At 37.9% G+C, this 12,757-nt stretch overlaps 1 protein-coding gene across 6 annotated transcripts in view; it reads right to left on the reverse strand.

Annotated features, from left to right (window-relative positions):
- Positions 1-12,757, reverse strand: part of rgs7b (regulator of G protein signaling 7b) — a 118,619-nt gene that overhangs the window by 40,268 nt on the left and 65,594 nt on the right. For all 6 annotated transcript variants that reach the window (XM_053238602.1, XM_053238604.1, XM_053238603.1 and 3 more), the window contains exon 3: positions 9,839-9,935. In XM_053238602.1, the coding sequence (XP_053094577.1) occupies positions 9,839-9,935 (97 nt within the window). The remainder of the gene's footprint in view (positions 1-9,838; positions 9,936-12,757) is intronic.

Genomic DNA, 12,757 nt, shown 5'->3' on the forward strand with positions numbered 1-12,757 from the left:
CTGCCACACTGCAAAAATTGTTCAGGAATGGTTTGAGGAATATGACAAAGAGTTCAAGGTGTTGACTTGGCCTCCAAATTCCCCAGATCTCAGTCTGATCGAGCATCTGTGGGATGTGCTGGACAAACAAGTCTAATCCATGGAGGCCCCACCTTGCAACTTACAGGACTTAAAGGATCTGCTGCTAAGATATCTTGGTGCCAGATACCACAGCACACCTTCAGAGGTCAGTGGAGTCTATGCCTCAATGGGTCAGAGCTGTTTTGGTGGCACAAGGAAATATAGTGCATTTGCCTGCATCAAGAACAAGTCACTTCTCAGTTTTTTTTTCTCTAAAATGTCTTTTTATATTTAATATTTAAATATTGTTAATAATAATAAGAATAAAGTTCTCAAAACTCTGGCAATCTCCTACATTTTCTGCCATTAAAGAAAAAAAAAGCCAAACATGTCTCTACCCCTATCGGAAAGCCCAATGCACAATATTCGCATATAAAGTATAGCACACAGCAGGTTAAACCAACACTTAAATCCCACTGGCATATGTTTAGATGCAACTTTTTACATTTTGACGTTTTGTGTACAGGGCTGTTGTGAAGGCTTGTAGATGAGTCCCTGAGAGACACACAAACAGATCACACACTGCGAGTTGTGGCAAATATAGCACAAAAAGTGTGACTTCTTTGGAGACTGACTATAGAAAGACAAGAAGAGGAGAGTTACAGTCAAGTGCAAAAGTTTGCATACCCTTAGGACAAAGTGAAGAAGACAGCCATTTTATTTATACCAACAAGACAAATAATGTGCAAGCTGATTTACTAACAGGATCTATGGAGGATTGTGGCTTTCACACCAGCAAAACAACACATCTTGCTTGGTTTGCGTGTGAATTTGCAATTCCTAAGGTACAAACTACAAGGAGGAGTCAATGAACATAGATTCATTTTGTACCTGCAATGCAATTTTCTGCAGCCTGAAAGACACAAAATTAGACCATTTACTTAGTCTTAATAATTGTAATAATGAGAAGGTTTATCAAAATAATGCCTTAGTAAGTAGTAATCAGAAAGCTATTTTGTGAAGTCACAAAATGGTGACGTCATATTACCGCCATAAAGGTATGTTTACAGAGGTATTAAAAAAGCTAGAAAAAATGTGTTTATTTACATATACATTATTAACATAAGGCTCACTCATGAATTTATTCATATCGTATTTAAACAATTTTTTCAACACTTTCTGCAGTCTCTTTGAGATCATATCTTGATGTAGCTACTAACAACATTTTATATGAAGTAATTCATGCACTTATTATTTGTAAATCACCTGAAATACATCAACAACCTGCACACACAATTTATCCTGCTGCACACACAATTCATTCATTCACCTTCAGTATCTGTTTTATCCCGGATCTAGAGTCTATCCTGAGAACAATTGGCATTAGGCGGGAATACACCCTGGATGGGACGACTGTCTATTGCAGGGCACCATGCACAAGTGCACACACACACACACACACTTCACTCTGTGTAGCTAATCGACCTACTGGCATGTTTTTGGGAGGTGAGAGGAAACCACAGAACCCAGAGGAACCCCATGTGAACATGTGAAGAACGTGTACAGAAGCTCTATTCAGACTGTAACATGAGCTCAGGATTGAACCAGGGTCTGTAAATCTATTCATCTAGTATTTAAAGAATTTTTTCAACATGTCTTACTCAAGTTCAACATCACGTCTCAAGTAATATACTTGAGCTTCAGTTTTACTCTTTCTGCAGTCTCTTTGAGATCAGATCACATTTATCCTTATTTATCCCTATTTATAATACCTACTGCACCTCCTGTACATAAGTCATCCATTCCCCTGTACATATCACCCTCATAGCTATATAACCTTATTTGTAATTTGTATCTGGTTAGATGCTAACTGCATTTCATTGGCTTTGTATATGTACTTTGAACAATGCCAATAAAGTTGAATCTAATCTAATCTAATCTAATCTAATCTAAAGCTGTGAAACAGCTGTGCCACCAGCCCACCTGTATGTTCCGATATTAACAAGAAAAAAAAAACAAAAACAAAATGATGTTAGCCTACCAAATGCCCTATATAACTGCCACCATGTCAGCTGTAAATTTTGGCACCCACCCTTCCATTTTTACTGGAATCTCTTTTTATTTCTATATCTTTTTTTTTTTTTTTTTTTTTTAAACACATCGCAAAATATTGGTGCCCACCTGTTTTTTCAATTCAGAAACTAAGGGGGTGCAAACTTTTCCTCTTTTCTATACAGATAGAGAGTCAAAATCAATTTTACTGAAAGGTAGTCTTTTTAGTAGTCATTTTTTTGCATGCAAAGCTTTTAATGTTCTGAAAGTAAGAGCAAACTAGGGAGAGATGAGAAGCATTTAATGTGTGACTGACAAACAGCAGTTTCATCAGCTCTTTGAAGAACAGTTACCACTTATCCGTGATTCACGCTCAGACGAGTATGCCGAAAAGCTCAGTAATTGAACATCTCTGTGGAAAAATCCCTCAGTGAGAGCATCTGAGAGAACTTACAGAAACCATTCTACCAATGTGGATTGCAAATGTAAAAATAACAAAAGTTAATTAATCCACTCTCCATGTGTCTGAGTGCTGTAACTAGCGCTTGAGGAAACTCTTTTAATCTGTGTGCTAGCTACTCACACACACACACACACACATACACACTAACTCCTACTGGGGCAGGCTCAGGTCTATCGCACTGCTTCACACACTCGACCAGGACCAGCTGTTACCATCAGCTAAATATACACATGTTTAATTATCACTCCTTCCCTCCTTTTTACCTCTCTCTTTTTTTCCATATGGACCTTTCCCTTTTTTAATTTTCTTTTTCTTCCTCCTTTCTCCATATTTCCCTCTCTCTCTCTAATTCTACTCCAGTCAGTCTCTCTCTCTCTGTCCTCTGGTAGCTGCTCCCTGATGACTTTTTCTGACGATTTGCCATCATACTGGCAGCCTGCTGCCAACTAAAGAGATTAGACACCCCGCTTCCACACATTCTTACACGCAGCAGTGTGTGTGTCTGCATGCATGACTTTCTCAGCAGTGAGAGACCATATACTATTTCTGATTTTATATCAATAAAAATAAAGAGTTTCAGAACATAAGGTGGGCTCTGAATACCTTTTTTTGGTCCAGAATCCTGCTGCTGATTTGAATATGAGTGGGAAAAAAAAAAAAAAAAAAAAAAAAAAAAAACTCAGATTGCATAAATGTATACCTACTTCAGTTTTTAAGAACTTTATTAAGGATGTTTTACTAATACTTATACCCTGCTCCTAAAAATTTATAAATTTGTGTTTCTGTTCTAATTTTGTTTCCTCTAGTTCGTTTATCTTGTTTTTTTCCCCTTTTTTTTCTTTATTTTGTGGTGGACAGTAAGGCAGTCCACTTTTTTCAAATATCTGTACTTTACTGAAGTATTTCCACGTTTGCTCCACTACATTTCAAAATAAAATACCTTTACACCTTTACTCCATTACTTCATGCTGCATGTCAATCATTACATATCATTCTGAAGTAGGATGAAACTGGACAGACATGATGGACTGACATGACGGACTGTGTCTCATCATGCCTTGGAATATGAAACACTTTCAAACTGAAGCAAACTACCACAGTGCAGTGCCCCTTTTAACTGGCTGAGAAAGCTAGCTGTCTTTTTTACAGCGGAATGTCTAGCTATCTATTTATGGCGATGAAACGGTTTTGTTTCTTCTTTCTCTGATGCATGCTGCAGCTAATTTTGAGTGTTTTCTGTCTGTATTTATAGCTGAGTAATGTTTAAAAATAACTGCATATTTTAGAGTGTATCAATGGATGCTGTGCTACCATATGTCACCAATGGTGCACCAAATGGCGTAGAACTACACTACCCATCAGCGCCAGCACATCACATGACCAAGTCACATGCCTCACTAATCACTCTCACCCGTGTCTCATCATGCCTTGTTAGCACCACTATTGAAGTTCCAGCTTTTCAGTGTTTATTGGTCAAGCTTTTGTTGTTGTCATGTCTACCATGTTATCGCCTATATTCTGTGTGTTTCTTGCCTTGCATACAGAGTTCATGTTGTTGGTTCTTGTTTCCACTGTTTTGTTTGTACTGTCCACAATAAAATACCTGCACTTGTATCCGCTTCCATTATCAGTCCCTGACATGCTCTAAACAGACAAAAAATGAAGAATTTTAACACAAGTCTATCATATTTCACAAAGATATTTAGCTTTTGTACTTTAACCCAAGTAGAAATGCAAATAAAAGCCTTTTACTCGAGTAGCATGTTACCAAAGGAATCTCTGCTTTCACTCAAGTACGGGATTTTTGCACTTTGTCTGCTACTGTTCATTTATTCATCATTTTATCTTCAGTAAGTGCTTTATCCTGATCAGGGTTGCATTGGATTTGAAACGCGATACCAGAAACGCTGTGTGTGAGGCAGGAATACACTCTAGATGGGACATCCGTCTTTCACATTCTCACCTCGGGGCAACAATCCACCTAAGGGCATGGTTTTAGACAGTAGGAGGAAACCAGAGAAACCCATGAGGATACTCAGAAAACATCAGAGCTCATGCTAAGGATCAAACTAGGGACCCTGGAGCTGTGAGGAGAAGAGTGCGTTTCATCGTCCACTGGAAAAGCTTCAAGGTGTTTCTGTTACAATGACATTAATTAATTAATTGGTATCAAGTTACAGGAAATAACACCAAATTATGAAAGCCTACTATTCCATACACACGGTCTGCTAAAATGTGCCACTCACAGATCCACACTCACAGTTCGAATACAGACACAAGAATAAAAAAAACACACCAAAATTATATGTAAGGAACAAGAAAACAGGAGGAAAGTATGAGAACTAAAGGGAACCTGGAAGAATAGGGTGAATAATACAGCCTTGATATGTATGTGTGTGTGTGTGTGTGTGTGTGTGTGTGTGTGTGTGTGTGTGTGTGTGTATGTGTGTGTGTTTGAGAGAGATGGGAACTTGCTGTTCTGGTCTAAATCCAGCCAGAGATACGGTGCTGCGTCCCTAACGGCCACTACGACAGCCCACTGCCAAATTGAGCTGTGACTAGGCCTGCTCTCCAGGGTGACACACACACACACACACACACACACACACGATAGACATACGGACAGAGACACACACAGCCAGCGGCATCAAACTCAGAAGACTCGAGAGGTTTCTCACCCGGCAACGAGATTTCCGTGTGTGTGTGTGTGTGTGTGTGTGTGTGTGTGTGGAAAAGCGCTTCAGGGCTTCACGTTCTTTAGGAAAGTTCTGACACACACACACACACACACACACTTCTGCTGCCTCTGAAACACACTCAAACTCTAGCTGACTTCACTTGTCTTTAGACATGTTCAGATGTATATATCTAATCCACACTGACAACACTGTAACTTCAGATGGCTTACAATTATGAAATTGACTGAAGGAGTGAAAATGATGTTGCAGGGCTTGGAGGCATTAAACACTGGCGCATCTCAGAACCCTGTCACAACAGTCTCACATTCAGCATCTGACACTCTTGTACTTTCCAGCTGCATGCCAGCTTTTGTACTTTGTGTCTTCCACACCATAAATACACATGCAAACACACACAGAGACTTCAAAAATATCTTTCTCACACAGTAACTTTCTTATCCATAAGACCGAATCAACACACACCACTCTCCAGTGCAGCAGATACAAACAATCCAACACACAACCTATAGCGTAAACCTGCAAACAAAAGCACAGACCTAGAAATGTAGAACTAGACATAACATTTCAAACAACAAGCACCAAGCCCAATTCCCCCCAAACACACACACAATCATGTTAAAAGTCTTTCAGGCAGCATCAGCGTTCAGTGTTGGTTCAGTCCTACACCGCTGCACATGGCTGAACACGCTTATGTAAGATATAATCACACTCGATAGCAAGAGAAAGAGAGAGAGTGTGTGTATATGAGTGTGTGTTTGTGTATGTGTGTGAGAGAGAGAAATTCTAAAAATACTTAAGCAGCTCCTTCTCTGCTTGTCTGGTCCTGCGGTTTGCCTCTGAACCTGAAACCCCACGGCTCTGCGCTTATCTTTAGATATATGAAACGCTCAGAAAGTGGAGCTGCATATTAAACCCCAAGACTCCTGGTTAGTGCTATTTAAAGGAAAATTTCTTTTAAAGGAGGATTCTAGTATAAATCTTGCATTTAATATAATATTTGTCATGTTGTGTAATACTCTGCAAAGCCCTGTTCCTCTCACCTTTAGAAATTCATGATTTGTATTTTATTTTATTTGTAAGTTTACAGCCATCAAAGTCCTATCACTATTATAGCCAGCACACATTGAGCAAATACATCATGCACTCAAATCCATACTCTTTGGCACCCTTAATATAAATAAGTAAAATTTTGAATGTAAAACAAACAAACAAACAAACAAAAAATGTAAAATTATATATTCATTTATTCATTCAACATCACTATATGTTTTACTGTATAATGGTCAGGACTGCAGGGGCTCCAGAGTCTAACCCCAGGAACATCGGGTGTGATGCTGGAATACACTCTTTTTGGGACACCAGTTCATGATAGGGACCATGCACATGCACATACACACACACACACACACACACACACACATTATACAATTACACAATATAGCCTAGCCAAGAGGACCTTGAGGAAACCCACATGAACATGGGGAGAACATGTAAGGAAACTCCACACAGACAGCAGCACAAGCTCAGGATCGAACCCAGGACCATGGAGCTATGAGGCGGCAATGCTACATGCTATAATCTTAGTTAGGGGTGTTAATATTGTTTGCTATAAATGAAATTTGAGAGAATATACTATTCTTTTAAAAAAGGAGGTCCTTGAGAATGTTTTTGAGCTTTTAGTGTTTGAAATTTGTGAATACTTGTGTCTTTTTATGAGCAAAAATATTCAATTTTGGTCATATTCATAAATTAGCTAGATGAAATTGCTTAGTCACAGGCTTACCATATATCTGTAAGACTGGATGTTAAAGTCAATGCTAACGTTAGCGGGCAGGATTCTTCATCTAGACAGAACTCACTGTTATGGATCTCGCTGTCTGATCTTCTGAAAACTTCTTGCCTCAGTTGCTACTAAAAAAAAGCACTTCTTGTTACAAGTTTAAATTCCAACTTCCCCTTCAAATTTTGGGTCACGGGCAGATGGGAAAACCTGTCTGAAGTAGTGAGAATATTCACAAGTTACACAATTGGCTACCATTACCATAAACACAAGGGCATTTAGCATATTTAGGTGGAGATGTGCTAGCATGTGCGGCAATATTGTCGCATAAATCATAGTATTTTCAATAATGCTGGCCAAAGATCTTTGGTCAGAGGTTCAGCTTTGACTGCCAGTCCAGCGTCATTCCTGCTTTTAGACATCGTTCTGTGAGTGCTAGCAGCAATCTCAGCTTGTTGTCTCCCCTGCTAGCTGCCCTCTTTATTAGCATGATTATTTAATGGGTTTAATGTGCTCTCAGCCTGCTCCATGTGTGGCCATTCTGTAACCTCTTCATTAGGATACCCAATCTGTTTACACTAGCTCTACCTGATCATATTAATTTGCTGCAAAAAGCTCTAAATAATTGAGATCCTGCACCAAAATGCTAGCAAATCCACTAAACAGCAATGTTTTGATACCTAATATACAATATTATGTAAGAATACTAATAAAATTTTTTATAACATAATTTTTGTCTTCCACCAAAAGATAAAAATATTTTTATTCAGGATTTTGGGTCATTGTGTCTGCTGCAGGCCATTAGAGTGAAATTAAGTCACAGTCCTGTTGTCAAGATGCGGTCAAATGAACCTAGCTCACACAGAGTGGTGGATCCTAATAAAGAGGTGATGGAGTGGACCCACACAGGAGCCGCTAACTAGCCACACTAATGAAGAGGACAGCTAGCAGGGGAGAACGCAGGAACACAAGATACAGGAAATTTGTGTGAAAGCAAGGCAAATTAGTGCCAAGGATTAAGCCTCAGAATAAAGATGGAGATATCATGAGCAATGTTCCTTTGGGAGCAATGTTCCTCTACGCAGTCTCTCGCAGGCCATTTGGATAAATTAATGTCACTGTCATATTTGTGGGTCTGGTTTGAGATTCTGCGTACCGTCACTTCACCACCAGCAGACTGCAGGACTGAGTGTTAAGACATTGTTTATAGATTTAGAGATTTAGTCTGTTTATGCCAACTATGCAGCAGCAGAAATCTATGGGATCTTAAAAATGAAAAATGTCCCTAATAGAATGTCTGATGAATTACAAAATATAACTACATTATTACAGAGTTAAAAGAAGCTTTCATTTATTACCAAAATGCTAGAGTTCTCATGTAGGTGTACTTTGTACATACACAATTACAGTGTTGATGGAGATTTTAAATACCTCATTGTCACTGCTGGGTTAAAAACAGGATCATAATTTCACACTTTGCGGGCATGCTGTTATTAGAAAATAATCAGTGACAAGGTGGTGTCACTTAAATTATAAGGAGCATCTGCCAAGACCCTCTGAATTAGTTATTTCTATAGAAATAATAAAGTATTAGAATGAGTGCAGAAATATAAACCTGTTAATATAAGCCAGAACTACTATCAGAGAGAGCTACTGTTATAGATAATGAATCATCACCTCCTGACCAATCAAATTTGAGAGTTCATCAGCTCTGTGGTAAATTCACTTTTAAATCAAGCAGCTTCTAAAGGCTGAAAATATGATGGCCATTAAATGTAGTTCAACAAGCTGATGATTAGGAGCCACTTTTCTCTTTAAAGTCATGGCAGTGGAGGACGTAGATTTAACTTGTAACCTGATCTCATCTGAACTACATTTTAAAATTCGGTTGCCCCTTCAAGTGCCAACGTTAAACTGAGGCATGACAAGAAGCTGGAGTCAGCCAAGTACTCGAGTTTTGAGTAAAATTTAAAATCTGTAAATCATACTATATGATCTCCCATTTGACAGTGCAGAGCGGCTGAGGTGACATGATGGTTGTTTTTTTTATAAGGTGTAACCACATATTAATATTACTGAGGCCATGACTTCATATTCTGAGGCTACAAACTAACTATCTAACTATCTTGTGGCCACAAGATACCAAAGACATGGTCATGAACTGTGGAACCCACAGCTTAATATGATATGGAACATCATACATGCTATATGGCCTCCAGGTAATTACTTGGTGGGAATGGGAGATAGAGTCAATTCGCTTTGATAATCTGCTGATTGTATATCCATGTCGCACTGCCTGTGACTCCATCTCTTGAAGTAAAGTGTAATATACCAGTCATCTCCATGTGTAAGGTCCTATAGCCACAATTTTCAAATTTCTCTTTCTCTCATTTTAACGTACAGTAGCTGCCACAAGTTAAGTACTTAATAGGTGTCTTACTCAACTTTTGGCTTTAACATATTATTTTGTGGCCACATCTTACTAAAAAATAACCACCTTGTCACTTCAGCGGCTCCCTACAATTCTGTAGAATCTTCTAGCAAACACATCAACCTCTTCACCTAAAGTGTCACCAATTTATTTTTAAATGTACAACAATAAAACATGTGCTTTCACATATAACACCTTGTTGTTTAATACTCGCCCCTTTGTTTGATGGACAGCTATGATCCTCCTACTGTTCTGAAAGACTAAAGACTCAGACATTCTCAAGTTCATTTCAGACGCCTCTGAGAAGCAACTCAAATGCAGTATAAACCAAACTTTAGTCATCTTTAAGTCACCTGAAAAGACACTGGGAATCTTGGACAGAAAACTCTTCACTGTGCGAATGGGAATGCCATTCTTCTCGTCCTGCATTCGAGCAATAATGTCCTCCATCTGCAATGGAAAAGAAGAGAAAATTAATAGAAACGATACCAAAGTAGCAAAGTAGAGAACAAGAGAAGTAAAGAGATGGGAGAAGAGAAGAAATGAAAGGAGTAGTGAAGGAGAGTAGGGAATAGTAGAGGAAAGGAGAGAAGAAGAGGGGGAATTAAACCAGAGAACTGAGTGTTCTATGGTATCACGTCATTAACAATCAAGATAATTACACGCTCCTTAATTAAGCTCCTTTTTTTCGTAATCACAGGATAACTTCTCTCTGTAATTATATGTACTTGTTCAGAACATTCGTGTCGAATTGCTGGAATTGCACAGCCCACTCATCAGCGGAGAACGAGACGGAAATGTTACACTAATGTACACGTCATTAAAGAATGAACATATCCTGCTGAGCATTTGAAACTATGGCAGGAGCTTTATTTAAAAGCTGACCTCTTTGAGATTTAGACAATCAGGCCTAAAGGAAAAGATCACAAAATTGATCTCAACTACAGAGAAAGAATTATTCATCATTATCATATGACTGATCCGCACACCTTAAACTGTATTAAAGAGACGCACAGTTACTGTCTCTCCCTGTACTGTTTATCTCTCACTTTCTCATGCAGCTCTCTACTCCTGAATTTTCCACAGACAAAACGCATCAGGTCCAAGCTGTCATCATTTATATGCTTTCTTGTTCAAGTGATCAGTCAAACAGGCTAATAACTAGAAGAACTAAATAATAAATATAATAACTTTGATTATGGTGACTTGTGATTTTCAATGCTGTAACTAAATTAAAACATCACAGACCACCTGGCCAAGCTTCATGCGCCTTTTATTTTCCCTTAACTTCTTATGGACTTAAAGATAGTTGCTTGCATACACGCATACACACATACACACAAACACACACACACACGCACATACACACCGATATGGCTGTCCTTCCTGCTTAAAATGCTGACTTGCCATCTTGCTTCACACAACAGACTTGACACATGGACAAAAACAAACTGCTCTGAGGTATTAGTCATCTGTGTTTCAGGAATTGAAGCAGTGTCAGAGCATGGACAATACACACACACACACACACACACACACAGTCACTGACACACTGACAGACACTGCTGCTACAAATACCCTGTCTTTTGTGTCATCTTATTCAATGCACTGCATTCTGGGAGACTGGACACAAAACAAATAGGTTCGATCGTTGTACGCTTTTGAGAGATTAACTTTTTCACCCCTTTATATTTAATCACACTCCGTCATTGAACACCATTCCACTGCTTCAGGTAAGCTACGCAGGGATAATGGCTTAGCCTGAACAAGCAACCCTGGACCAAACAATGCCTTTTCACCCTGTGTTCCAGCTAACGGTTTCCAATTTTCTAAACATTATGGTTCTAGAAACTTTTGCTTACAAGATCATTCTGTGAAGTTTTCTGGATGTCTGAAGGACATTTTCCCAGAACATTTATAAACATTCCTACAACTTTGCTGCACATTGTACTTGAATGTTAACACCAACATTTCCATAATGTTTCATCATCATTGGGATACACTGTTTGTGTATAATAATTCTAATTATTATAATAGGAGTTTTTATAACATTGCAGATATTTTATTTCTAGAATATTGCAGTCCAACATAATAATAATTAAACAAATTAGTGAACATCCAGGATTTGATCTGTTGCTGTTATTACAAAATTGTGGTCCAGTAAATTAAAAACCAAAATGCTATCGGATTTGTATACTAAGAACCATAAATTAAAATAAACTGTATGTCTAAAAATAGTCCTTTGCACAAAAGCTAACTCTGGAAACTATTTCCCTTACATGTTGCCATTTCATGCTAAATTTATTTACATTTTTTAAAATTGTCTTTTAAGCGAGGAAGTGGACGGCAGGACGGCATGTGCCCTTTACTTTTCACGTCATTCTCTGAGACTAAGTGGAGTTATGAAGATTTATGCACTTTGTTTTTGTATTTTCTTTCAGGTGACTCAGTCTTGTGCAGTCTTATCTAATCTTTCACATTTAGATTTTGGCTAGCGTGCACCCAAGAGGATGGCGGAGATCAAATCTGGTTCTGAATGGACTCACAGTTTAGTGTTTCCCCTGCACCAACCTGCTCCATTCAGCTCGCCCAGGCAATTATCAAGCTCTTTGTAAACTGAATCAGGTGTGGCAGAACAGATAAAACTCTCTTATTACTCTTTACTACTTCACAAAATGAAAAAAAATAAATAAATACAAATGTTGTTTGGTTGATTGGTTTTTCAGTCAACAGTGATGAACTCCTAGAGTACATTTTGCCCCTGAAACTTTTCATTTTAAGAAATAATAAATTTTTTCATGAATAAATGTAATAATTTTTAGTATCATTATTAAAGGATTTTTTAAAAACAAAATCCAAAGAAAGCATGAAAGTAAAAAATTATACCAAAGTAAAAAAATAATTGCAAAAACAATAAACATAATGTTCAGAGGTTTTGATTGTTTTAAATGCTAATTCCACCACTACAATAACCACAATGTCTAGGATGAGCCTTGCTTGAAGAATCAGTCACACTGCAGTAACACAGTAATTGTATATTTTATGTGTATAATATGTATGTAATATATTTGCACTGTTGATATTTCCACATAGACATTAATAAAGTCTGTCTATCAATCTATCTAATAAAGTGTAATTTATCTCTTAATGGTGCAGATTAATTTCATCCACTTTCTTAGCTAGTATTCATATAACTCTAGAGTTATTAATGAAATCATAAAATTAGACAAATATTCAGATTTTAGAGTCAGTAGCAGGGATTGGAAGAACTT

Source organism: Pangasianodon hypophthalmus, chromosome 12 (assembly GCF_027358585.1).
Source record: "Pangasianodon hypophthalmus isolate fPanHyp1 chromosome 12, fPanHyp1.pri, whole genome shotgun sequence".
Lineage (NCBI taxonomy): Eukaryota > Metazoa > Chordata > Actinopteri > Siluriformes > Pangasiidae > Pangasianodon > Pangasianodon hypophthalmus.